Source organism: Anomalospiza imberbis, unplaced genomic scaffold, assembly GCF_031753505.1.
Source record: "Anomalospiza imberbis isolate Cuckoo-Finch-1a 21T00152 unplaced genomic scaffold, ASM3175350v1 scaffold_651, whole genome shotgun sequence".
In the NCBI taxonomy this organism is placed as follows: Eukaryota; Metazoa; Chordata; class Aves; order Passeriformes; family Viduidae; genus Anomalospiza; species Anomalospiza imberbis.
Window position 1 is genome coordinate 27,097 of NW_027100264.1, and position 27,510 is coordinate 54,606.

The window sequence follows — 27,510 nt, forward strand, 5'->3', positions numbered from 1 at the left end:
ATAGAGGATTTATAGGGGTTTGGGATGGATTTATGGAGGTTTGGGGTCGATTTATGGGGGTTTGGTGCTGGTGTCCCCCGCTTCATCACCACCGATGTGACCTTCACTGAGATCGTCACCCCCTTCAACATCGACAGGTGGGCTTTGGGGGGATTTGTGGGGTTTATAGGGGATTTATGGGGGTTTGGGATGGATTTATGGGGGTTTGGGATGGATTTATGGGGGTTTGGGGTCGATTTATGGAGGTTTGGGATGGATTTGTGGGGGTTTGGGATGGATTTATGGAGGTTTGGGATGAATTTATGGAGGTTTGGGATGGTTTTATGGGGTTTTGGGATGGTAGATTTATGGGGTTTTGGGATGGATTTATGGGGGTTTGGGATGGATTTATGGAGGTTTGGGATGGATTTATGGAGGTTTTGAATGGATTTATGGGGGTTTGGGATGGATTTATGGGGGTTTGGGATGGATTTATGGAGGTTTGGGATGGATTTATGGGGGTTTGGGTGGGATTTATGGAGGTTTGGGATGGATTTATGGGGTTTTGGGATGGATTTATGGGGGTTTGGATGGATTTATGGGGGTTTGGGATGGATTTATGGGGGTTTGGTGTTGGTGTCCCCCGCTTCATCACCACCGATGTTTCCTTTGGTGTGATCGTCAGTCCCTTCAACATCGACAGATGGGCTTTGGGGGTTATATGGGGTTTATAGGGGATTTATGGGGGTTTGGGATGGATTTATGGGGGTTTGGGATGGATTTATGGGGGTTTGGGTGGGATTTATGGAGGTTTGGGATGGATTTATGGGGGTTTGGGATGGTTTTATGGGGTTTTGGGATGAATTCATGGAGGTTTGGGATGGATTTATGGGGTTTTGGGATGGATTTATGGAGGTTTGGGATGGATTTATGGGGGTTTGGGATGGATTTATGGGGGTTTGGGATGGATTTATGGAGGTTTGGGATGGATTTATGGAGGTTTTGAATGGATTTATGGGGGTTTGGGATGGATTTATGGGGGTTTGGGGTGGATTTATGGGGGTTTGGGATGGATTTATGGGGGTTTGGGATGGATTTATGGGGGTTTGGGGTGGATTTATGGGGGGTTGGGATGGTTTTATGGGGTTTTGGGATGGATTTATGTGGCTTTGGGATGGATATCCCCTGATCCATCACCGTAATTGTAACCTTTGGTGAGATTGTCGCCTTCAATGTTTACTGGAGGAGTTTGGGGAGGATCTGGGGGACTTTGGGGCAGTTTTGGGGTGTTTGGTGTGAATTTGGGTCAGTGTCTGGTGTGGTTGGAGGAGTCTGGGGGAGCTCAGGGAGATTTAAGGCTTGAGGGGTTTGAATTAAAAGGATTTTGGGGGGATTTGCGGGATTTTAGGACATATGTGGGGCAGTTTTGGGACGATTTAGGAACATTCAGGGAGCTTTGGGGTGGTTTTGGGGTCATTGTGGGGTTTGGGGTAGACACAGGGATATGGAGGGGGGCATTAGGATTATTTTGAGTAGATCCCAATAACCCAAAACCACCCCAAACGCCCTTTAAACCCCACTGATCCTTCTCAAGGTGACTCTGAGAGCTGTGAGGTGAATCCCTGACCCCCAAAATCCCCTAAATTGACCCCAAAAACCCCGCAGGCTGCAGGAGCTGGTGCGCAGGGGGAACAGTCAGTACCCGGGGGCCAAGTACATCATCAGGGACAACGGGGACAGGATCGACCTCCGCTTCCACCCCAAACCCAGCGACCTCCACCTGCAGATCGGGTACAAGGTCAGCACCCCAAAACCCACAGTGAGGATCCCAGAAATCTGAGGGACACCAAAAATTGGGTGTGGAACCCACGACGGCGGGGGGTGATTGTTGGATTGGGGGTTTAGAGCTTTGGGTTTTGGGCCAGTCCTTGATTTTGGGGTTCAGAGCTCTGGATTTGGGGCTCAATCCCTGATTTTGGGGTTCAGAGCTCTGGGTTTGGGGCTCAATCCCTGATTTTGGGGTTCAGAGCTCTGGACTTGGGGTTCAAAGTTGTGGGTCTGGATTTGAATCCCTGATTTTGGGGTTCAGAGCTCTGGGTTTTGGGTCAGTCTCTGGATTTGGGGCTCAATCCCTGATTTTGGGGTTCAGAGCTCTGGATTTGGGGCTCAATCCCTGATTTTGGGGTTCAGAGCTCTGGATTTGGGGCTCAATCCCTGATTTTGGGGTTCAGAGCTCTGGGCTTGGGGCTCAATCCCTGATTTTGGGGTTCAGAGCTCTGGATTTGGGGCTCGATCCCTGATTTTGGGGTTCAGAGCTCTGGGCTTGGGGCTCAATCCCCGATTTTGGGGTTCAGAGCTCTGCATTTGGGGTTCAATCCCTGATTTTGGGGTTCAGAGCTCTGGGTTTGGGGCTCAATCCCTGATTTTGGGGTTCAGAGCTCTGGGTTTGGGGCTCAATCCCTGATTTTGGGGTTCAGAGCTCTGGATTTGGGGCTCAATCCCTGATTTTGGGGTTCAGAGCTCTGGGTTTGGGGTTCAAAGTTGTGGGTCTGGATTTGAATCCCCGATTTTGGGGTTCAGAGCTCTGGGTTTTGGGTCAGTCTCTGGGTTTGGGGCTCAATCCCTGATTTTGGGGTTCAGAGCTCTGGGTTTGGGGCTCAATCCCTGATTTTGGGGTTCAGAGCTCTGGGCTTGGGGCTCAATCCCCGATTTTGGGGTTCAGAGCTCTGGATTTGGGGTTCAATCCCTGATTTTGGGGTTCAGAGCTCTGGGTTTGGGGCTCAATCCCCGATTTTGGGGTTCAGAGCTCTGGGCTTGGGGCTCAATCCCTGATTTTGGGGTTCAGAGCTCTGGATTTGGGGTTCAAAGTTGTAGGTCTGGATTTGAATCCCTGATTTTGGGGTTCAGAGCTCTGGGTTTTGGGTCAGTCTCTGGATTTGGGGCTCAATCCCTGATTTTGGGGTTCAGAGCTCTGGATTTGGGGCTCAATCCCTGATTTTGGGGTTCAGAGCTCTGGATTTGGGGCTCAATCCCTGATTTTGGGGTTCAGAGCTCTGGGTTTGGGGCTCAATCCCTGATTTTGGGGTTCAGAGCTTTGGGTTTTGGGCTCAATCCCTGATTTTGGGGTTCAGAGCTCTGGGTTTGGGGTTCAAAGTTGTGGGTCTGGGTTTGAATCCCTGATTTTGGGGTTCAGAGCTCTGGGCTTGGGGCTCAATCCCTGATTTTGGGGTTCAGAGCTCTGGATTTGGGGCTCAATCCCTGATTTTGGGGTTCAGAGCTCTGGATTTGGGGCTCAATCCCTGATTTTGGGGTTCAGAGCTCTGGGTTTGGGGCTCAATCCTTGATTTTGGGGTTCAGAGCTCTGGATTTGGGGCTCAATCCCTGATTTTGGGGTTCAGAGCTCTGGATTTGGGGCTCAATCCCTGATTTTGGGGTTCAGAGCTCTGGGTTTTGGGTCAGTCTCTGGATTTGTGGTTCAATCCCTGATTTTGGGGTTCCCACTTCTAGATTTGGGGTTCAATCCATAGTTTTGAGATCTGAATTCTAGATGTTGGGTTCGATCCAAAATTTTGGGTTCAGATCTTTGAAATTTGAGGTTCAACCCTCAATTTTGGCTTCCACCACCACCAGGGAGTGAATTTAACCCCAAACCCCTCATTCTCCTCACTCTGACCCCACCATTTTTGGGGGAAAGATGCCGGTTTTGGGGTGTCCCCCATTTTTGGGGTGTCCCCCTGACTCTTGGCGGGGGGTTTGGGGACAGGTGGAGCGTCACATGTGCGACGGGGACATCGTCATCTTCAACCGGCAGCCCACCCTGCACAAGATGTCCATGATGGGTCACAGGGTCAGGATCCTGCCCTGGTCCACCTTCCGTCTGAATCTGAGGTGAAACTCCCAAAAACTCCAAAATTTACCCTAAAATTCACCCCAAATCCTGCCCTGGTCCACCTTCTGTCTGAATCTGAGGTAAAACACCCCAAAAACCCCAAAATTAACCCTAAAATTCACCCCAAATTCTGCTCTGGTCCACCTTCCGTCTGAATCTGAGGTGAAACACCCTAAAAACCCCAAAATTTACGCTAAAATTCACCCCAAATTCTGCCCTGGTCCACCTTCTATCTGAATCTGAGGTGAAACACCTCAAAAACCTCAGAATTATCCTGAATTCTGTTTTGGATGATCTTTTATCTGAATCTGAGGTGAAAAACCCTAAAATTACCCACAAATTCTGTCTTGGTCCACCTTCTGCCTGAATCTGAGGTAAAACACCCCAAAAACACCAAAATTTACCTTAAAATTCACCCCAAATTCTGCCCTGGTCCACCTTCCGCCTGAATCTGAGGTGAAACACCCCAAAAACTCCAAAATTTACCCTAAAATTCACCCCAAATTCTGCCCTGGTCCACCTTCCGTCTGAATCTGAGGTGAAACACCCCAAAAACCCCAAAATTTACGCTAAAATTCACCCCAAATTCTGCCCTGGTCCACCTTCCGTCTGAATCTGAGGTGAAACACCCCAAAAACTCCAAAATTTACCCTAAAATTCACCCCAAATCCTGCCCTGGTCCACCTTCTGTCTGAATCTGAGGTGAAACACCCCAAAAACCCCAAAATTTACGCTAAAATTCACCCCAAATTCTGCCCTGGTCCACCTTCCGTCTGAATCTGAGGTGAAACACCCCAAAAACCCCAAAATTTACCCTAAAATTCACCCCAAATTCTGCCCTGGTCCACCTTCCGCCTGAATCTGAGGTGAAACACCCCAAAAACTCCAAAGTTTACCCTAAAATTCACCCCAAATTCTGCCCTGGTCCACCTTCCATCTTAATCTGAGATGAAACACCTCAAAAACCTCAGAATTATCCTCAATTCTGTTTTGGATGATCTTTTATCTGAATCTGAGGTGAGAAACCCTAAAATTACCCACAAATCCTGCCCTGGTCCACCTTTTGTCTTAATCTGAGGTAAAACACCCCAAAAACACCAAAATTTACCCTAAAATTACCCACAAATCCTGCCCTGGTCCACCTTCCATCTGAATCTGAGGTGAAACACCCCAAAAACCCCAAAATTTACCCTAAAATTCACCCCAAATTCTGCCCTGGTCCACCTTCCGTCTGAATCTGAGGTGAAACACCCCAAAAACCCCAAAATTTACCCTAAAATTCACCCCAAATCCTGCCCTGGTCCACCTTCCACCTGAATCTGAGGTAAAACACCCCAAAAACCCCAAAATTAACCCCAAATCTTGCCCTGCTCCACCTTCTGCGATGAGATGAACGTGTCCCTCCTGTATCCCCAACGTCCCTGATGTCCCAGTGTCCCCACAATGTCCCAGTGTCCCCACGACGTCCCCGATGTCCCCACGACGTCCCCGATGTCCCTGCAGTGTCACCACGCCCTACAACGCCGACTTTGATGTCCCTGCCGTGACCCCAATGTCCCTGAGATCCCTGATGGCCCCAGATGTCCCCGTGTCCTCACAATGTCCCAGTGTCCCCACAACGCCAACTTTGACGTCCCTGCCGTGACCCCAATGTCCCTGAGATCTTTGATGTCCCCGATGTCCCAGTGTCCCCACAACGTCCCCGATGTCCCCTCAACGTCCCTTCAGTGTCACCACGCCCTACAATGCCGACTTTGACGTCCCTGCCATGACCCCAATGTCCCTGAGATCCCTGATGGCCCCAGATGTCCCTGATGTCCCCTCAATGTCCCTTCAGCGTCACCACGCCCTACAACGCCGAATTTGACATCCTTGCCATGACCCCAATGTCCCTGAGATCCCTGATGGCCCCAGATGTCCCAATGTCCTCACAACGTCCCCGATGTCCCCTCAACGTCCCTTCAGTGTCACCACACCCCACAACGCCAACTTTGACGGTGACGAGATGACCCTGCCCCGTGTCCCTGCCGTGACCCCAATGTCCCTGAGATCCCTGATGGCCCCAGATGTCCCAGTGTCCCCTCAATGTCCCTTCAGCGTCACCACGCCCTACAACGCCGAATTTGACATCCTTGCCATGACCCCAATGTCCCTGAGATCCCTGATGGCCCCAGATGTCCAGTGTCCTCACAATGTCCCAGTGTCCCTACAACGCCGACTTTGATGTCCCTGCCGTGACCCCAATGTCCCTGAGATCCCTGATGGCCCCACAATGTCCCCGTGTCCCTGATGTCCCCTCAATGTCCCCTCAGTGTCACCACGCCCCACAACGCCGACTTTTGACGGTGACAAGATGACCCTGCCCCGTGTCCCTGCCATGACCCCAATGTCCCTGAGATCCCTGATGGCCCCAGATGTCCCAGTGTCCCCACGACGTCCCCGATGTCCCCTCAGTGTCACCACGCCCTACAACGCCGACTTTGACGGCAACGAGATGAACCTGCGCCGTGTCCCTGCCATGACCCCAATGTCCCTGAGATCCCTGATGGCCCCAGATGTCCCAGTGTCCCCACAATGTCCCTGATGTCCCCTCAATGTCCCTTCAGTGTCACCACGCCCTACAATGCCGACTTTGACGTCCCTGCCGTGACCCCAATGTCCCTGAGATCCCTGATGGCCCCAGATGTCCCAATGTCCTCACAACGTCCCCGATGTCCCCTCAACATCCCTTCAGTGTCACCACGCCCCACAACGCCGACTTTGATGGTGACGAGATGATCCTGCCCCGTGTCCCTGCTGTGACCCCAATGTCCCTGAGATCCCTGATGGCCCCAGATGTCCCAGTGTCCCCACAATGTCCCTGATGTCCCCTCAATGTCCCTTCAGTGTCACCACGCCCTACAACGCTGAATTTGACATCCTTGCCATGACCCCAATGTCCCTGAGATCCCTGATGGCCCCAGATGTCCCAGTGTCCTCACAATGTCCCAGTGTCCCTACAACGCCGACTTTGATGTCCCTGCCGTGACCCCAATGTCCCTGAGATCCCTGATGGCCCCACAATGTCCCAGTGTCCCCACAACGTCCCCGATGTCCCCGCAGTGTCACCACGCCCTACAACGCCAACTTTGACGGTGACGAGATGACCCTGCCCCGTGTCCCTGCCATGACCCCAATGTCCCTGAGATCCCTGATGGCCCCAGATGTCCCAGTGTCCCCACAATGTCCCAGTGTCCCCACAACGTCCCCGATGTCCCCGCAGTGTCACCACGCCCTACAACGCCGACTTTGACGGCGACGAGATGAACCTACACCTGCCGCAGTCGCTGGAGACGCGGGCGGAGATCCAGGAGCTGGCCATGGTGCCCAGGATGATCGTCACCCCCCAGAGCAACCGGCCCGTCATGGGCATCGTGCAGGACACGCTGACGGCCGTGCGCAAGTTCACCAAGAGGGACGTCTTCCTCGAGAGGGTCGGTTTTGGGGTCATTTTGGGGCTGTTTCGGTTGATTTGAAATGATTTGGGGTTGGTTTGAGGTCATTTGTGGTGGTTTTGGGGTGGTGGTCAATGGTTTTGGGGTGGTTTCTGGTCCTATTGGGTTGGACACACTGATGGCCGTGTGCAAGGTCACCAAGAGGGACGTCTTCCGCGTGAGGGTCGGTTTTGGGGGATTTTTGAGGTTTTGGGGTTATTTAGGACGATTTGAAATGATTTGGGGTTGGTTTGAGGTCATTTGTGGTGGCTTTGGGGTGGTTTCTGGTCCTATTGGGTTTGACACGCTGATGGCCGTGTGCAAGGTCACCAAGAGGGACGTCTTCCACGTGAGGGTTGGTTTTGGGGGATTTTGGAGGTTTTGGGATTATTTAGGACGATTTGAAATGATTTGGGGCTGGTTTGAGGTCATTTGTGGTGGTTTTGGGGTGGTGGTCGATGGTTTTGGGGTGGTTTCTGGTACCATTGCACTGGACACACTGATGGCCGTGTGCAAGGTCACCAAGAGGGACGTCTTCCTCGAGAGGGTCGGTTTTGGGGGGGATTTTGAAGGTTTTGGGGTTATTTAGGACGATTTGAAATGATTTGGGGCTGGTTTGAGGTCATTTGTGGTGGTTTTGGGGTGGTTTCTGGTCCTATTGGGTTGGACACGCTGACGGCCGTGTGCAAGGTCACCAAGAGGGACGTCTTCCTCGAGAGGGTTGGTTTTGGGGGGGATTTTGGAGGTTTTGGGGTTATTTAGGACGATTTGAAATGATTTGGGGTTGGTTTGAGGTCATTTGTGGTGGTTTTGGGGTGGTGGTCAGTGGTTTTGGGGTGGTTTCTGGTCCTATTGGGTTTGACACGCTGATGGCCGTGTGCAAGGTCACCAAGAGGGACGTCTTCCACATGAGGGTTGGTTTTGGGGGGGAATTTTGGAGGTTTTGGGGCTGTTTTGGTTTATTTGAAATGATTTGGGGTTGGTTTGAGGTCATTTGTGGTGGCTTTGGGGTGGTTTCTGGTCCTATTGGGTTGGACACACTGATGGCCGTGTGCAAGGTCACCAAGAGGGACGTCTTCCACGTGAGGGTCGGTTTTGGGGGCTTTTGGGGGTTTTGGGGTTGTTTAGGGTGATTTGGGATGATTTAGGGTTGATTTGAGGTGGTTTGAGGTGATTTAAGGTGAGATCAGGTGGTTTTGAGGAGGTTGAGGTGGTTTTGTTCAGGACGCGCTGATGGTCAGGCAGAAGTTCACCAAGAGGAATGTCTTCCTCAAGGTTTGGTCTGGGGGGATTTTGGGGGGTTTAAGGGCATTTTTAGGATAATTTAGGATCTCTGTGGGGTTTCCTTGATTGATGACATCTTCAGGGTGTTTTGGGGTGTCCCTCAGGGTGTGGTGACGAACCTGCTGATGTTCCTGTCCACGTGGGATGGGAAGCTGCCCTAGTCCCCATCCTGAAGGAGATTTTGGGGCGTTTTTAGGGTGCTTTGGGATCTCCGTGGGTTCTCCTGGATTGATGACAGTTTTGGGGTGTCCCTCAGGGCGAGGTGATGAACCTGCTGATGTTCCTGTCCACGTGGGACGGCAAGGTGCCCCAGCCGGCCATCCTGAAGCCGCGGCCGCTCTGGACAGGGAAGCAGATCTTCTCCCTGATCATCCCCGGCCACATCAACTGCATCCGCACCCACAGCACCCACCCCGACGACGAGGACAGCGGCCCCTACAAGCACATCTCCCCCGGGGACACCAAGGTGGGGGGATCCGAGGAGCTCTAGGGGAGCTTGGTGGGGTGGAAAGGTGATCTGAGGGAGCTTTGGGGTGGTCTGAGGGGCTTTTGGTGGGATCTGAGGGAGCTTTGGGGTTGTCTGAGGGGCTTTTGGTGGGATCTGAGGGAGCTTTGGGGTGGTTTGATGAGGTTTTGGTGGAACTTGAGGAGGCCTAGGGGGGCTTGGTGGGGTGGAAAGGTGATCTGAGGGGGCTTTGGTGGGATCTGAGGGAGCTTTGGGGTGGTTTGATGCGGTTTTGGTGGAACTTGAGGAGGCCTAGGGGGGCTTGGTGGGGTGGAAAGGTGATCTGAGGGGGCTTTGGTGGGATCTGAGGGAGCTTTGGGGTGGCTTGATGCGGTTTTGGTGGAACTTGAGGAGGCCTAGGGGGGCTTGGTGGGGTGGAAAGGTGATCTGAGGGGGCTTTGGTGGGATCTGAGGGAGCTTTGGGGTGGTTTGATGCGGTTTTGGTGGAACTTGAGAAGGTCTAGATGGGCTTGGTGGGGTGCAGAGGTGGTTTGAGGGGACTTTGGTGGGATCTGAGAGTGATTTGGGGTGGCCTGAGGGCGCTTAGGATGTTCTGAGGGGACTTTGGTGGAACCTGCTCTGATCTAGGAGGGCTTTGTAGACTTTGAGGTGATCTGGGGTTGTTTTTGGGGTGCTCCAGGTGGGTTTTGGTTTTGTTTTTTGGATCTTTGAGGTCCTGACCGCATTCTTTGGATGTCCCCAGGTGATCGTGGAGAACGGGGAGCTCATCATGGGCATCCTCTGCAAGAAGTCCCTGGGGACGTCGGCCGGGTCCCTGGTGCACATCTCCTACCTGGAGATGGGCCACGACACCACGCGGCTCTTCTACAGCAACATCCAGACTGTCATCAACAACTGGCTGCTCATAGAGGGTCAGCGTGGTCCCAGGGGACTCCTGGGGGGCTGGAGACCTTCTTGGTGGCATCTAATGGGGGTTTGGTCACCTGGGGATCTTCTTAGGTCCCATCTTGGTGGAGCCCTGGGGCTCTTGGACCCCATTCTTGAGGTCCTGGTGGTCCTTGGACCCCTTTTTGGGGGACTGGAGGGACCAGGGGGGCTGGGAACCTTCTTGGTGGCATCTAATGAGGGTTTGGTCACCTGGACACCTTCTCACGTCCCAGCTTGGTGGAGCCCTGGGGCTCTTGGACCCCATTCTTGAGGTCCTGGTGGTCCTTGGACCCCTTTTTGGGGACAAGGAGGACTCAAGAGTTTTGGGGGAGCGTCCCAACCCCATTTTTGCCCCTAAAGGACCTCATTGTCCCCATGTCCTCCCTTTGTCCCACAGCCTAACCAGAACCTGACCCAGGGTTGTTTTTTTTGGGGTGAGGGGTTGGAGATGACCCCAAATTTGGGGGGGGATCCCCCTGAACCCCAAACGTCCCCCCCAGGTCACACCATCGGTATCGGAGACTCCATCGCTGACGCCAAGACCTACCAGGACATCCAGAACACCATCAAGAAGGCCAAGCAGGATGTCATCGAGGTGGGATTGTGGGGGGGTTTCCTGGGAATTTGGGGAGTTCCTGGAGGATCTCAGGGGGTTTGGGGTGGTTCCTGGAGGACCTTAGGAGGTTTGGGGAGTTCCTGGAGGATCTCAGGGGGTTTGGGGTGGTTCCTGGAGGACCTTAGGAGGTTTGGGGTGGTTTCTGGAGGATCTCAGGAGGTTTGGGGCAGTTCCTGGAGGTTCCTGTGGAGTTTTTTGGGATTTTTATGATGTTCTTGAGATACTTTTGGGCACCAGGAGGTCTAAGACCAACATCTCCCAGGTTTGGGGGGTTCCAGAAGGTCTTGGGGTGCTCTATACAGGGTTTGGGGAGGTTCCTGGAGGATTTCATGGGGCTTTGGTTGGTTCTTGTGGAGTTTCGTGGAGTTTTTTGGGTTTTTTTGAGGTTCTCAGGTGGTTTTGGCCATCAGGTGGTTTCAAGGCTGCCCACTGACCCTTTTGGGGTGGTTTTTGGGGTCTCCAGGTGATCGAGAAGGCCCACAACAACGAGCTGGAGCCCACCCCGGGCAATACCTTGCGCCAGACCTTTGAGAACCAGGTGAACCGGATCCTCAACGACGCCCGTGACAAGACCGGCTCCTCTGCCCAGAAATCCCTGTCCGAGTACAACAACTTCAAATCCATGGTGGTCTCAGGGGCCAAGGGCTCCAAGATCAACATCTCCCAGGTTTGGGGGGTTCCAGAAGATCTCGGGAGGCCCCATGTGGGGTTTGGGGTGGTTCCTGGAGGGATCTCAGGGGGTTTGGGGCAGTTCCTGGAGGATCTCAGAAGGTTTTGGTTAGTTCCTGTTGAGTTTTGGGGAGCTTTTTTGAATTTCTTGAGGTTCTCAGGTGGTCTTGGGGGTCAAGGGCTCCAAGATCAACATCCCCCAGGTTTGAGGAGCTCTGTATGGGGTTTGGGGCGGTTCCTGGAGGATCTTAGGAGGTTTGGGACGGTTCCTGGAGGATCTCATGGGATTTGGGGCAGTTCCTGGAGGATCTTAGGAGGTTTGGGACGGTTCCTGGAGGATCTCATGGGAGTTTGGGGCAGTTCCTGGAGGATCTCATGGGGGTTTGGGGTGGTTCCTGGAGGATCTCAGGGGGTTTGGGGCGGTTCCTGGAGGATCTCAGGGGGTTTGGGGCGGTTCCTGGAGGATCTCAGGGTGGTTTGAGGCAGTTCCTGGAGGATCTCAGGGTGGTTTGGGGCAGTTCCTGGAGGATCTCAGGAGGTTTTGGATGGTTCCTGTGGAGTTCTATGGAGTTTTTTTGGGTTTTCTTGAGCTTCTGAGGTGATTTTGGGATGTGTCCCCAACGTCCCTGCCCGGTGTCCCCTCAGGTGATCGCGGTGGTGGGGCAGCAGAACGTGGAGGGCAAGCGGATCCCGTTCGGCTTCAAGCACCGGACGCTGCCGCACTTCATCAAAGACGACTACGGCCCCGAGAGCCGCGGCTTCGTGGAGAACTCCTACCTGGCCGGCCTCACCCCCACCGAGTTCTTCTTCCACGCCATGGGCGGCCGCGAGGGCCTCATCGACACGGCCGTGAAGACGGCCGAGACCGGTCAGTGTCCCCAGAACGTCACCGTGGGCCTTTCCGGAATCCAAAATTCCACCCACGTGGCCTTCAGGACCCCAAAATCCCAGTATGGAAAACCTGAGGGCCCTAAAACCCTCCCCAGATGCCTCCAGGATTCCCAAACCCTCCCCAGATGCCTCCAGGATTCCCAAACCCTCCCAAGATGCCTCCTAGAGATCCCAAACCCTTCCCAGATGCCTCCTGGAGATCTCCAAACCCTCCCCAGATTCCTCCAGGATCCCCAAACCCTCCCCAGATGCCTCCTGGAGATCCCAAACCCTCCCCAGATTCCTCCAGGATCCCCAAACCCTCCCCAGATGCCTCCTGGAGATCCCAAACCCTTCCCAGATGCCTCCTGGAGATCCCAAACCCTCCCCAGATGCCTCCTGACCCCTCCCCACCCCTCAGGGTACATCCAGCGGCGTCTGATCAAGTCCATGGAGTCGGTGATGGTCAAGTACGACGCCACCGTCAGGAACTCCATCAACCAGGTGGTGCAGCTGCGCTACGGCGAGGACGGGCTGGCCGGCGAGAGCGTCGAGTTCCAGAACCTGGCCACCCTCAAACCCTCCAACAAGGCCTTCGAGAAGAAGTGAGGGACACGGTCTGGGGCAGGGCGTGGTCATGGGAGGGGTCAACGGCCCCCGTTGGGGTCATTGGGGGGCCCATTTCAGGAGTTGGGGACATTTTGGGGTCTTCAAATGGGAGTTGAAGGCATCTTGGGCTCTTCAAAGGAGTTGGGGACATCTTAGGGTCTTCAAATGGGAGTTGGGGACATCTTGGGCTCTTCAAAGGAGTTGGGAACATTTTGGGGTCTTCAAGTGGCTCCTCCCAAACCTGGGTGACATTTTGATGTCCCCAACCTCTTCCACCCCAAACCAGGACCCACATTGGCGTCCCCAACCTTCTCCTCCCAAACTTTGGTCACGTTTTGGTGTCCACAACCTTCTCCTACCCAACGCGGACCAACGTTTTTGATGTCCCCAGGCTTCTTCAGCCTGACGTGGGTGACACTTTGGTGTCCCCTGGATGTCCCTGAGGTGTCCCCGGGTCCCCACAGGTTCAAGTTCGACTACACCAACGAGCGGGCGCTGCGCCGGACGCTGCAGGAGGAGCTGGTCAAGGACATCCTGTCCAACGCCCACATCCAGAACGAGCTGGAGCGCGAGTTCGACCGCATGCGCGAGGACAGGGAGGTCCTCAGGGTCATCTTCCCCACTGGGGACAGCAAGGTGACACCAAAATCCACCCCGAAAACACCTGGGACGCCCCAAAACCCGACCGAGATGCCCCAAAACCCAACCGAGATGCCCCAAAACCCGACCGAGATGCCCCAAAACCCAACTGGGATAACCCAAAACCCAACTTGAATCACCCAAAACCCAACTGAGATGCCCCAAAACCCAACCGAGATGCCCCAAAACCCAACTGGGATAACCCAAAACCCAACTTGAATCACCCAAAACCCGACCGAGATGCCCCAAAACCCAACCGAGATGCCCCAAAACCCGACCGAGATGCCCCAAAACCCGACCGAGATGCCCCAAAACCCAACCGAGATGCCCCAAAACCCAACTGGGATAACCCAAAACCCAACTTGAATCACCCAAAACCCAACTGAGATGCCCCAAAACCCAACTGGAATCACCCAAAACCCCAAATTCCAACCAAGACATCCCAAAACCTCCACGAAATCCAACTAGGGCACCCTAAAAACTCCTGGGACACCCCAAAACCCACACAGATCATCCCAAATTCCTCTTTTTTGGGGTGTATGAAGGACCTCAGGGTCATCTTCCCCACCGGGGACAGCAAGGTGACACCAGAATGCACCCAGAAAACACCTGGGCCACCCCAAAATCCAACCAAGACCCCAAAATCCAACCAAGCCGCCCCATTTTTGGGCTCTGACTCCCTATATTTGGGGTTCTTCCCCCATTTTGGGGTGCTGATCCCATTTTTGGAGCTCTGTCCCCCAGTTTTGACCCCTGACCCCCCGTTTTTGGGGTTCTTCTCCCCCCAGGTGGTGCTCCCCTGTAACCTGCTCCGCATGATCTGGAACGCGCAGAAGATCTTCCACATCAACTCCCGGCTGCCCTCGGACCTGCACCCGGTCAAGGTGGTGGAGGGTGAGTGGGGCGTGGGTCTGGGGTCCCTCTGGGAGGTTCTGGAGGTCCTTGAGTCCCTCAGGAAGCTGTGATGGGCTTGGAGATGCTCTGGAAGGTTCCAGAGGTCCTTGAATTCTTCAGGAAGCTGTGATGGGTTTGAGGTCCCTCAGGAAGATTCTGGAGGTTCTTGAGTCCCTCAGGAATATTCTGGTGGTCCTTGAGTCCCTCAGGAAGGTTCTGGAGATCCTTGAGTCCCTCGGGAAAGTTCTGGAGACCCTTGAATCCCTCAGGAATGTTCTGGAGATCCTTGAGTCCCTCAGGAAGCTGTGATGGGTTTGAAGTCCCTCAGGAAGATTCTGGAGGTTCTTGAGTCCCTCAGGAATGTTCTGGTGGTCCTTGAGTCCCTCAGGAAGCTGTAATGGGTTTGGGGTCCCTCAGGAAGGTTCTGGAGATCCTTGAATCCCTCAGGAACGTTCTGGAGATCCTTGAGTCCCTCGGGAAAGTTCTGGAGGTTCTTGAGTCCCTCAGGAATGTTCTGGAGGTCCTTTGAGTCCCTCAGGAAGCTGTAATGGGTTTGGGGTCCCTCAGGAAGGTTCTGGAGGTCCTTGAGTCCCTCAGGAAGGTTCTGGAGATCCTTGAGTCCCTCAGGAAAGTTCTGGAGGTTCTTGAGTCCCTCAGGAATGTTCTAGAGGTCCTTTGAGTCCCTCAGGAAGCTGTGATGGGTTTGGGGTCCCTCAGGAAGGTTCTGGAGATCCTTGAATCCCTCAGAAACGTTCTGGAGATCCTTGAATCCCTCAGGAACGTTCTGGAGATCCTTGAGTCCCTCAGGAACGTTCTGGAGATCCTTGAGTCCCTCAGGAAGCTGTGATGGGTTTGGGGTCCCTCAGGAAGGTTCTGGAGGTCCTTGAGTCCCTCAGGAAGGTTCTGGAGATCCTTGAGTCCCTCAGGAACGTTCTGGAGATCCTTGAGTCCCTCAGGAAGCTGTGATGGGTTTGGGGACCCCCAGGACCGTTCTGGCCGTCCTCAGGAGCCCCCTGTGACCGCGCTGTCCCCGCAGGGGTGAAGGAGCTGAGCCGCAAGCTGGTGATCGTCAACGGGGAGGACCCCCTGAGCCGGCAGGCGCAGGAGAACGCGACGCTGCTCTTCAACATCCACCTGCGCTCCACGCTCTGCAGCCGCCGCATGGTGGAGGAGTTCCGGCTCAGCGGGGAGGCCTTCGACTGGCTGCTGGGGGAGATCGAGTCCAAGTTCAACCAGGCCATCGTGAGAACGGGCTTTGGGGGCTTTGGGGTCGTTCTGGGGAGGTTTGGGGTCTTCTGGGGAGGTTTGGGGTCATTCTGGGGAGATTTGGGGTCGTTCTGGGGAGATTTGAGGTCATTCTGGGGAGGTTTGGGGTCGTTCTGGGGAGATTTTGGGTCGTTCTGGGGGGCTTTGGGCTCGTTCTGGGGAGGTTTGGGGTCATTTTGTGGAGGTTTGGGGTCGTTCTGGGGAGGTTTGGGGTCGTTCTGGGGGGATTTGGGGTAGTTCTGGGGAGATTTTGGGTCGTTCTGGGGAGGTTTGGGGTCATTCTGGGGGGCTTTGGGGTCGTTCTGGGGAGGTTTGGGGTCGTTCTGGGGAGATTTTGGGTCGTTCTGGGGGGCTTTGGGGTCGTTCTGGGGAGATTTTGGGTCATTCTGGGGGTCTTTGGGGTCGTTCTGGGGAGGTTTGGGGTCATTCTGGGGTGATTTGGGGTCGTTCTGGGGAGGTTTGGGGTCATTCTGGGGAGATTTTGGGTCATTCTGGGGGTCTTTGGGGTCATTCTGGTGTTTCGAGGGGGTTTGGGGTCAGATCTTGGGGTGCCTTGGATGTGCTGCTGGGGGAGATCGAGTCCAAGTTCAACCAGGCCGTCGTGAGAACGGGCTTTGGGGTCGTTCTTGGGCTTTGGAGTGACTCTAGGGTTTGGTGACCCCACTGTGACAGTGTCCTATCCCCATGTCCCGTCAGGCCCACCCCAGGGAGATGGTTTGGGGTCACTCTAGGGTTTGGTGACCCCACTGTGACATTGCCCTATCCCCATGTCCCCTCAGGCCCACCCTGGTGAGATGGTTTGGGGTCACTCTGGGGTTGTGACGTTCCCCTGTCCCCGTGTCCCCTCAGGCCCACCCTGGTGAGATGGTGGGCGCGCTGGCCGCGCAGTCCCTGGGCGAGCCGGCCACGCAGATGACCCTCAACACCTTCCACTACGCGGGGGTGTCGGCCAAGAACGTCACCCTGGGCGTCCCCCGCCTCAAGGAGCTCATCAACATCTCCAAGAAGCCCAAGACGCCGTCGCTCACCGTGTTCCTGCTGGGCCAGAGCGCCCGCGACGCCGAGCGCGCCAAGGTGGCACTTGGAGACACGCTGGGGACAGCAGCTGGGGATCTGGGGTGGTCTGGTGGTGGCTCTGCGTCCTCGCAGCCCCATGGTGGCCATGTGGCTTTGTGTCCTCTCTTTGACCCCACAGCTCCATGGTGGCCCTGTGGCTTTGTGTCCTCTCTTTAACCCCACAGCCCCATGGTGGCCCTGTGGCTTTGTGTCCTCTCTTTGACCCCACAGCTCCATGGTGGTCATGTGGGTTTGTGTCACCTCCTTGTCCCCTCAGCCCTGTGGTGGCTCCGTGGCTTCACGTCCCCATGGTGGCCCTGTGGCTTTGTGTCCTCTCTTTAACCCCACAGCTCCATGGTGGCCATGTGGGTTTGTGTCACCTCCTTGTCCCCTCAGCCCTGTGGTGGCTCCGTGGCTTCACGTCCCCATGGTGGCCCTGTGGGTTTGTGTCCTCTCTTTGACCCCACAGCCCCATGGTGGCCCTGTGGCTTCGTGTCACCTCTGTGTCCCCACGTCTTCCTTGTTCCCATGTCCTCGTCCCCTCAGGACATCCTGTGCCATCTGGACCACACCAATGTTCCTCTGTCCCCTCCATGTCCCCCTGTCCTCTGACTGTCCCCAGTGTCCTCAGGACATCTGTGCCACCTGGAGCACACCACACCCCACGTCCTTCTGTCCTGTCCACGTCCCCAATGTCCCCATGTCCCCTGACTGTCCCCAATGTCCCCAGGACATCCTGTGCCGCCTGGAGCACACCACGCTGCGCAAGGTGACGGCCAACACCGCCATCTACTACGACCCCAACCCTCAGAGCACGGTGGTGGCCGAGGACCAGGAGTGGGTCAACGTCTACTACGAGATGCCCGACTTCGACGTCAGCCGCATCTCGCCGTGGCTGCTGCGCGTCGAGCTCGACCGCAAGCACATGACCGACCGCAAGCTCACCATGGAGCAGATCGCCGAGAAGATCAACGCCGGTGGGTGGGCCGGGCACGGGTCCCCGAGGGGGATTTGGGGGTTGTTTGAGGAAGTTTGGGCGTGTTTGAGGGACTTGGAGGGGGTTTGAGGTGATCTGGATGAGTTTTGAGGGCATCTGAGCAGCTTTTGAGGGGCCTGGAGGGGGTTTGAGTTGACCTGGATGAGGTTTGAGTGCATCTGATGAGCTTTTGGGGGGTTCTGAGAGGATCTGGGGGGACCTGGAGGGGGTTTGAGGTGACCTGGATGAGTTTTGAGGGCATCTGAAGAACTTTTGGGGTCTCGTGGGTGAGTCTGGAGTGGCTTTTCAGGGACCTGGAGGGGCTTTGAGGTGACCTGGATGAGCTTTGAGGGCATCTGAGCAGCTTTTGGGGGGACCTGGAGGGGGTTTGAGGTGACCTGGATGAGTTTTGAGGGCATCAGAGGAGCTTTTTGAGGGTTTTTGGTGACCTTTGAAGGCATCTGAGGGCTCCTCAAGGAGTTCTGGGTGAGCCTGGAGGAGCTTTGGGATGATCTGGGTGAGCTTTGGTAGTTCCTGGCAGATCTTTGAGGAGACCCTGGAGGTCCCTTGGGTGCCGTGACCTTGGAGGTGACCGTGTCCCCACCCTGTGTCCCCTCCCAGGCTTTGGTGACGACCTCAACTGTATCTTCAACGATGACAACGCCGAGAAGCTGGTGCTGCGCATCCGCATCATGAACAGCGACGAGAACAAGATGCAGGAGGTGGGCGGGGACCAGGGGACACCTCAGGGGACACCTCAGGGGACACCTGGGATGGCCTGGGCGTCACCTGTGCCCCACCATGTCCCCAGGAGGAGGAGGTGGTGGACAAGATGGACGACGACGTCTTCCTACGCTGCATCGAGTCCAACATGCTGACGGACATGACCCTGCAGGGCATCGAGCAGATCAGCAAGGTGGGGACACCTGGGGGGGCTTGGGGACACCTTGGGGGGTCCATGAAGGAATGGGAGGTCTCCAAGGATACCTGGAGAACTCCATGGTGACCTTTGGAAGGTTCCTGGAGACCTTTAGAAGGTCCAGGATGGTTCCTGGTGACACCTGTGGGCACCTGAGGTCTTTGGGTACCAACCAGGTTCTCTGAGGGTTCAAGATCTCCAGGTAGATCTTGAGACGCATCAGGAGCTCTCCATGGAGACTTTTAGGAGGTTCCAAGAGACCTTTAGAAGATCTGGGACACCCATGGTGACACCATGGTGACACCTGTCCCCACCTGCCCAGGTGTACATGCACCTGCCGCAGACAGACAACAAGAAGAAGATCATCATCACCGAGGACGGGGAGTTCAAGGCTCTCCAGGAGTGGATCCTGGAGACCGACGGCGTCAGCCTCATGCGGGTGCTGAGCGAGAAGGACGTGGACCCCGTGCGCACGACCTCCAACGACATCGTGGAGATCTTCACCGTGAGTCACCTGGGCTGGGGACGCACCTGGGGGGTGGGGTGAGGGACACACCTGGGGGCTCGTGGTGGAGATCTTCACCGTGAGTCACCTGGGCTGGGGATGCACCTGGGGGGTGGGGTGAGGGACACACCCGGGGGCTCGTGGTGGAGATCTTCACCGTGAGTCACCTGGGGACAGCTGGGGTGGGGTTTGAGGGACATCATGGTCTTCATGGTGGAGATCTTCACCGTGAGCCACGTGGGGACAGCTGGGGCGTGAGGGACACCTGGGGTGGGGTTTGAGGGACATCTGGGTGCTCATGGTGGAGATCTTCACCGTGAGTCACCTGGGGACAGCTGGGGTGGGGTTTGAGGGACATCTGGGTGCTCATGGTGGAGATCTTCACCGTGAGTCACCTGGGGACAGCTGGGGTGGGGTTTGAGGGACATCTGGGTGCTCATGGTGGAGATCTTCACCTGGGGACACACCTGGGTTGGGCTTTGAGGGACATCACGGTCTTCATGGTGGAGATCTTCACCGTGAGCCACGTGGGGACAGCTGGGGCGTGAGGGACACCTGGGTCCCCAGGCTAATGGGATTTCCATCCCCTGGATTTTGGGAATTCCCACCCCCTGGATTTCAGGAATTCCCAAAGCCCTGGACCTCAAGAATTCGCACACCGTGGTGTTTTGGGAATTCCCACCCCTGGATTTCGGGAATTCCCACCCCCTGGGTCTCAGGAATTCCCAGCCCCTGGATTTTGGGAATTCCCAAAGCCATAGAGCTCAGGAATTCCCACCCCCGGATTTTGGCAATTCCCACCCCTGGATTTTGGCAATTCCCACCCCCGGATTTTGGCAATTCCCACCCCTGGATTTCGGGATTTCCCACCCCTGGATTTTGGCAATTCCCACCCCCGGATTTTGGCAGTTCCCACCCCTGGATTTTGGCAATTCCCACCCCTGGATTTCGGGAATTCCCAAAGCCATAGAGCTCAGGAATTCCCACCCTCAGATTTTGGCAATTCCCACCCCCGGATTTTGGCAATTCCCACCCCCCGGATTTTGGCAATTCCCACCCCCGGATTTTGGCAATTCCCACCCCCGGATTTTGGCAATTCCCACCCCTGGATTTTGGCAATTCCCACCCCTGGATTTCGGGAATTCCCAAAGCCATAGATCTCAGGAATTCCCACCCCCGGATTTTGGCAATTCCCACCCCTGGATTTCGGGAATTCCCACCCCCCGGATTTCGGGAATTCCCACCCCCCGGCTTTGGGATGCGCAGGTTTTGGGGATCGAGGCGGTGCGGAAGGCGCTGGAGCGGGAGCTCTACCACGTCATCTCCTTCGACGGCTCCTACGTCAACTACCGGCACCTGGCGCTGCTGTGCGACACCATGACCTCGCGGGGACACCTGATGGCCATCACCCGGCACGGCGTCAACCGCCAGGACACCGGGCCCCTCATGAAGTGCTCCTTCGAGGAGACGGTGCGGGAACGGGAGCGGGGATTGGGAATGGGGATTGGCAACGGGGGATTGGGAACGGGGGATTGGGAATGGGGAGTGGGAACGGGGGATTGGGGATTGGGGTGGGAGTGGGGATTGGGAACGGGGGATTGGGAATGGGGGATTGGGAATGGGAACGGGGGATTGGGGATTGGGGTGGGAGTGGGGATTGGGAACGGGGGATTGGGAATGGGGGATTGGGGTGGGAATGGGGGATTGGGGTGGGAATGGGGATTGGGAAGGGGGGATTGGGAACGGGGGATTGGGGTGGGAATGGGGATTGGGAACGGGGGATTGGGGATTGGGGTGGGAACGGGGGATTGGGGTGGGAACGGGGAATTGGGAACGGGGGATTGGGGATTGGGGTGGGAACGGGGAATTGGGAACGGGGGATTGGGGATTGGGGTGGGAACGGGGGATTGGGGTGGGAACGGGGATTGGGAACGGGGGATTGGGGTGGGAACGGGGATTGGGAACGGGGGATTGGGGTGGGAACGGGGATTGGGAACGGGGGATTGGGGTGGGAACGGGGATTGGGAACGGGGATTGGGAATGGGGGATTGGGAACGGGGGATTGGGAATGGGGGATTGGGAACGGGGGATTGGGAATGGGGGATTGGGAACGGGGGATTGGGAATGGGGGATTGGGGTGGGAACGAGGATTGGGAACGGGGGATTGGGGTGGGAACGGGGATTGGGAACGGGGATTGGGAATGGGGGATTGGGAACGGGGGATTGGGAATGGGGGATTGGGGTGGGAACGGGGATTGGGAACGGGGGATTGGGGTGGGAACGGAGATTGGGAACGGGGGATTGGGGTGGGAACGGAGATTGGGAACGGGGATTGGGAACGGGGGATTGGGGATTGGGGTGGGAGTGAGGATTGGAAATGGGGATTGGGAACAGGGGATTGGGGTGGGAGTGGGGATTGGGAACGGGGGATTGAGGTGGGGATAGGATGAGGTGGGAATGGGGTTTGGGATTGGGGGATTGGGGTGGGAATGGGGGATTGGGGTGGGGTGGAGATGGGGTGGGAGAAGGTTTTGGGATGGGAATGGGGATGGGAATGAGAATTGGGGGCTGGGAATGGGGTTTGGGAGCTGGGAATGGGGGATTCTGTGGACATTTTACAGGATTTGGGGCTCAAGAAGGACATTTAGAGGTTGAAGCTGATTTTGGGCTGTCCCCTCGCTCAGGTCGACGTCCTGATGGAGGCAGCTGCCCACGGGGAGAGTGACCCCATGAAGGGCGTGTCCGAGAACATCATGCTGGGCCAGCTGGCCCCGGCCGGCACCGGCTGCTTCGATCTCCTGCTGGACGCCGAGAAGTGCAAGCACGGCATGGAGATCCCCAGCGCCCTGCCCGGCCTCGGCGTCGGCGGCTGTGAGTCCCCAAAACCCTGCGGACACCCCCGGGAAAATGGGGACACGCCTTGGAATGGTGGCCGGGTTCCTCCAGGAGCAGCTGGGGACACCCCAAGGGTGGTGGCACAAAGACCTTCAAGGTCACGGTGGTCGTTGGCCAGTTCTGGGTGTCCCATGGCAAGAGGGGACAGCCTCAGATTTTGGGGTCCACGCAGATTTTGGGGTGCACCAGGACTGGATTCTTCAAGGGAGGAGTTAGGGTTGTGGTGGTGGTGACACAAAGACCCCTGATGTCACCGTGGCCACCACCGTGTCCCAGCCCTGGTCACCTGGTGTCCCTCAGATGTTGATATCTCCCAGATTCTGGGGTTCCCCAGATGTTGATTTCCCCAGATTTCGGGGTCACCCCCCGATCTTTGGGTCCGTGGGGGAGGAGGGGACACCCCAAGGGTGGTGGTGACACAAAGACCCCTGATGTCACCGTGGCCACCACCGTGTCCCAGTTCTGGTCACCTGGTGTCCCCCAGATGTTGATATCTCCCAGATTCTGGGGTTCCCCAGATGTTGATTTCCCCAGATTTCGGGGTCACCCCCAGATTTTTGGGTCCGTGGGGGAGGAGGGGACACCCCAAGGGTGGTGGTGACACGAAGACCCCCGATGTCACCGTGGCCACCACTGTGTCCCAGCCCTGGTCCCCTGGTGACCCCCAGATGTTGATATCTCCCAGATTCTGGGGTTCCCCAGATGTTGGTGTCCCCCCGATGTCGATGTCCCCCCATATTTTGGGGTGCCCCCGCTTTTGGGGCGCCCCTGACCCCGCTCTCTCCGCAGCCACCGGGATGTTCTTCGGCTCGGCCCCCAGCCCCATGGGGGGGATGTCCCCAGCCATGACCCCCTGGAACCAGGGGGCCACCCCGGCCTACGGCGCCTGGTCCCCCAGCGTGGGTGCGTTGGGGCGCTGGGAGGGACTGGGAGGGACTGGGATGGACTGGGAGGGGTTCTTGGGGGGGTCTGGGGTAAAATGGGGACCACTGGGATGGCTGTGGGGGGAATTTGGGGTGTCCTGGGGTGCATTGGGGGGTGAATTGGGGATGATGAGGGTTCCCCTGACCCCTTTTCCCCCACAGGCAGTGGGATGGGGCCGGGTGGTGTTTAAGGGATGGTTTTGGGGTCCCAGGCTGGTTCTGGGGTCCTGGGCTGTATTTGGGGGTGTTTTTGGGGTCTCAGGTTGTGTTTTGGGGTCCCCCCGACCCCCTTTTCCCCCACAGGCAGTGGGATGACCCCGGATGGGGCCGGGTTGTTTTTAAGGGATGGTTTTGGGGTCCTGGGCTGGTTTTGGGGTCCCAGGCTGGTTCTGGGGTCCTGGGCTGTATTTGGGGGTGTTTTTGGGGTCTCAGGTTGTGTTTTGGGGTCTCCCCGACCCCCTTTTCCCCCACAGGCAGTGGGATGACCCCGGATGGGGCCAGGTTATTTTTAAGGGATGTTTTTGGGGTCCTGGGCTGGTTTTGGGGTCCCAGGCTGGTTCTGGGGTCTTGGGCTGTATTTGGGGGTGTTTTTGGGGTCTCAGGTTGTGTTTTGGGGTCCCCCCGACCCCCTTTTCCCCCACAGGCAGCGGGATGACCCCGAGTAGGGCCTGGCTGTTTTTAAGGGATGGTTTTGGGGTCCTGGGCTGGTTTTGGGGTCCCAGGCTGGTTCTGGGGTCCTGGGCTGTATTTGGGGGTGTTTTGGGGGTCTCAGGTTGTGTTTTGGGGTCCCCCCTGACCCCCTTTTCCCCCACAGGCAGTAGGATGACCCCGGATGGGGCCAGGTTGTTTTTAAGGGATGTTTTTGGGGTCCTGGGCTGGTTTGGGGGGCCCAGGCTGGTTCTGGGGTCCTGGGCTGTATTTGGGGGTGTTTTTGGGGTCTCAGGTTGTGTTTTGGGGTCCCCCTGTCCTCCTTTTCCCCCACAGGCAGTGGGATGAACCCAGATGGGGCCGGGTGGTGTTTAAGGGATGGTTTTGGGGTCCCAGGCTGGTTCTGGGGTCCTGGGCTGTATTTGGGGGTGTTTTTGGGGTCTCAGGTTGTGTTTTGGGGTCCCCCCGACCCCCTTTTCCCCCACAGGCAGCGGGATGACCCCGGATGGGGCCAGGTTGTTTTTAAGGGATGTTTTTGGGGTCCTGGGCTGGTTTTGGGGTCCCAGGCTGGTTCTGGGGTCCTGGGCTGTATTTGGGGGTGTTTTTGGGGTCTCAGGTTGTGTTTTGGGGTCCCCCCGACCCCCTTTTCCCCCACAGGCAGTAGGATGACCCCGGATGGGGCCAGGTTGTTTTTAAGGGATGTTTTTGGGGTCCTGGGCTGGTTTGGGGGGCCCAGGCTGGTTCTGGGGTCCTGGGCTGTATTTGGGGGTGTTTTTGGGGTCTCAGGTTGTGTTTTGGGGTCCCCCTGACCCCCTTTTCCCCCACAGGCAGCGGGATGACCCCGGGCGGGGCCGGGTTCTCCCCCAGCGCCGCCTCCGACGCCTCCGGCTTCAGCCCCGGCTACTCCCCGGCCTGGTCACCCACGCCCGGCTCGCCGGGGTCACCCGGCCCCTCCAGCCCCTACATCCCCTCCCCTGGTGAGTACGGCCCCAAAAACGCCCCAAAACACCCTAAAATACCCTTAAAATAACAAAAACACCCGTAAAACAACCGGTAACACCTAACAACACCCCAAAACTCACTGAAACACCCCAAAATAACCCAAAACACACTGTGACACCTAGCAACACCCCAAAACTCACTGAAACACCCCAAAATAACCCAAAACACACTGTGACACCTAGCAACACCCCAAAACTCACTGAAACGCCCCAAAATAACCCAAAACACCCTGTAACACCTAACAACACCCCAAAACTCACTGAAACAACCCAAAATAACCCAAAACACACTGTGACACCTAACAACACCCCAAAACTCACTGAAACAACCCAAAATAACCCAAAACACACTGTGACACCTAGCAACACCCCAAAACTCACTGAAACACCCCAAAACAGCCCCATAAAGCCCGATCACTGAGCCCCACAACACCCGAACAACACCTCAGAGGGACTCCCAACACCCCCACAACACCCCAGCACCACCAACAGCCCCACAACACCCGAACAGCGCCTCCAAGGGACTCCCAACACCTGTACAACACCCCAACACCCCCACAACACCCGAACACCTCCTCAGAGGGACTCCCAACACCTGCACAACACCCCAACACCCGAACAGCACCTCAAAGGGAGTCCCAACACCCCCACAACACCCGAAAAACACCTCAAAGGGACTCCAAACACCCGAACACCACCTCAGAGGGACTCCCAACACCTGTACAACACCCTAACACCACCAGCAGCCCCACAACACCCGAACTGCACCTCAGAGGGACTCCCAACACCCCCACAACACCCGAAAAACACCTCAGAGGGGCTCTGAACACCCCCACAACACCCGAACACCACCAACAGCCGCACAACACCCAAACAACAACTCAAAGGGACTCCCAACACCTGTACAACACCCCAACACCACCAACGGCCCCACAACACCCGAACTGCCCCTCCGAGGGTCCCACACCCCTCTCCAACACCTCCACAACACCCCAACCAGCCTCCCCAACGCCCTCCTGACCGCCCTGTCCCCTCTCCGCAGGTGGGGCCATGTCCCCCAGCTACAGCCCGACGTCCCCCGCCTACGAGCCGCGGTCGCCGGGGGGCTACACCCCACAGAGCCCCAGCTACAGCCCCACTTCTCCCAGTTACAGCCCCACTTCCCCCAGCTACAGCCCCACCTCGCCCAACTACAGCCCCACCTCGCCCAGTTACAGCCCCACCTCTCCCAGTTACAGCCCCACCTCGCCCAGTTACAGCCCAACCTCGCCCAGCTACAGCCCCACGTCCCCCAGCTACAGCCCGACGTCCCCCAGCTACAGCCCCACCTCGCCCAGCTACAGCCCAACGTCGCCCAGTTACAGCCCGACGTCGCCCAGCTACAGCCCCACTTCGCCCAGTTACAGCCCCACCTCGCCAAGCTACAGCCCCACCTCTCCCAGTTACAGCCCCACTTCTCCCAGTTACAGCCCCACCTCGCCCAGTTACAGCCCGACCTCTCCCAGTTACAGCCCCACCTCGCCCAACTACAGCCCCACCAGCCCCAACTACACCCCGACCTCTCCCAGTTACAGCCCCACTTCCCCCAGTTACAGCCCCACCAGCCCCAACTACACCCCGACCTCGCCCAACTACAGCCCCACCTCGCCCAGTTACAGCCCCACCTCGCCCAGTTACAGCCCCACCTCTCCCAGTTACTCCCCGTCCAGCCCCCGCTACACCCCGCAGTCGCCCACCTACACCCCCAGCAGCCCCAGTTACAGCCCCAGCAGCCCCAGTTACAGCCCCACATCCCCCAAGTACACCCCGACCAGCCCCAGCTACAGCCCCAGCTCCCCCGAGTACACCCCGACCTCGCCCAAGTACAGCCCCACGTCCCCCAAGTACAGCCCCACCTCGCCCAAGTACAGCCCCACCTCGCCCACCTACAGCCCCACCACGCCCAAGTACAGCCCCACCTCGCCCACCTACAGCCCCACCTCGCCCGTCTACACCCCGACGTCGCCCAAGTACAGCCCCACCTCGCCCACCTACAGCCCCACCTCGCCCAAGTACAGCCCCACCTCGCCCACCTACAGCCCCACGTCGCCCAAGGGCTCCACGTACAGCCCCACGTCCCCCGGCTACAGCCCCACGTCGCCCACCTACAGCCTCACCAGCCCGGCCATCAGCCCCGACGACAGCGACGACGACAACTGAGGGTCGGCCTGTGGGGACGGGGGTGTCACCCCCCAAAACCCCCGCCCCAGGCCGTGGGGGTGACCCCCAGATCGACACGGGGTCGGGGTTGTTGTCGCTCCCCAACAACCCCACCTGGATACGGGGACGGGGTTGTTGTCACCCCCAAACCCCACAGGCCGTGGGGGTGACCCCAGAATTGATTTGGGGATGGGGTGGTTGTCACCCCCCAACCCCCCACATGGATACGGGGTCGGGAGTGTCACCCCCTGAACCCCCAAATTCTGATGGGCTCGGGGTTGTTGTCACCCCCAAACCCCACAGGCCACGGGGGTGACCCCAAAATTGACACAGGAACGGTGTTGTCACCCCCACGCTGAAATGGGGTTGGGGGTGTCACCCCCCCAAAACCCAAAAGAGGCCGTGGGGGTGACACCCGAATTTCCGTGGGAATGGGGCTGTCACCCCACCCAAACCCCACAGGCCGTGGGGGTGACCCCAATATCCAATGGCGACGGGGTTGTCACCCCAACTGGAAATGGGGTTGTCACCCCCAAACCCCCGAGTTCCGGTCGGGACAGGGCTGTTGTCACCCCCCAGGTCCCCATGGGCTGTTGGGGTGACCCTGAAATTGGGGTGACACCAAAGGGTGGTGATGGCTAAATTTGGGATCACCCCTAAATTGGGGTCACCCCCAAAGTTGGAGAGACCCTCAGGTTTGAGGGGGAACCCCTGAATTGAACTCGACCCCAAAGTTCAGAGGGGGCGACCTCCAAACTGGGGCTGACCCCCAAACTGGGGCTGACCCCTAAACTGGTGGGGAACCCC

At 57.1% G+C, this 27,510-nt stretch overlaps 1 protein-coding gene across 1 annotated transcript in view; it reads left to right on the plus strand.

The window, feature by feature from the left end:
- The window catches only part of POLR2A (RNA polymerase II subunit A), a 37,380-nt gene extending 9,931 nt beyond the window's left edge, over positions 1-27,449 (plus strand). Inside the window, exons 8-29 of the mRNA XM_068178972.1 lie at positions 1,645-1,777; positions 3,743-3,867; positions 7,131-7,341; positions 8,882-9,091; positions 9,834-10,002; positions 10,519-10,613; positions 11,098-11,301; positions 11,949-12,171; positions 12,595-12,778; positions 13,247-13,418; positions 14,210-14,315; positions 15,352-15,557; positions 16,431-16,655; positions 17,368-17,614; positions 18,235-18,335; positions 18,425-18,529; positions 18,855-19,037; positions 20,304-20,507; positions 21,722-21,908; positions 22,722-22,835; positions 24,331-24,480; positions 25,547-27,449. Coding sequence (XP_068035073.1) covers positions 1,645-1,777; positions 3,743-3,867; positions 7,131-7,341; positions 8,882-9,091; positions 9,834-10,002; positions 10,519-10,613; positions 11,098-11,301; positions 11,949-12,171; positions 12,595-12,778; positions 13,247-13,418; positions 14,210-14,315; positions 15,352-15,557; positions 16,431-16,655; positions 17,368-17,614; positions 18,235-18,335; positions 18,425-18,529; positions 18,855-19,037; positions 20,304-20,507; positions 21,722-21,908; positions 22,722-22,835; positions 24,331-24,480; positions 25,547-26,703 — 4,711 coding nt within the window. The 3' untranslated portion in view covers positions 26,704-27,449. The remainder of the gene's footprint in view (positions 1-1,644; positions 1,778-3,742; positions 3,868-7,130; positions 7,342-8,881; positions 9,092-9,833; positions 10,003-10,518; positions 10,614-11,097; positions 11,302-11,948; positions 12,172-12,594; positions 12,779-13,246; positions 13,419-14,209; positions 14,316-15,351; positions 15,558-16,430; positions 16,656-17,367; positions 17,615-18,234; positions 18,336-18,424; positions 18,530-18,854; positions 19,038-20,303; positions 20,508-21,721; positions 21,909-22,721; positions 22,836-24,330; positions 24,481-25,546) is intronic.
- Positions 27,450-27,510: the final 61 nt, after the last annotated feature.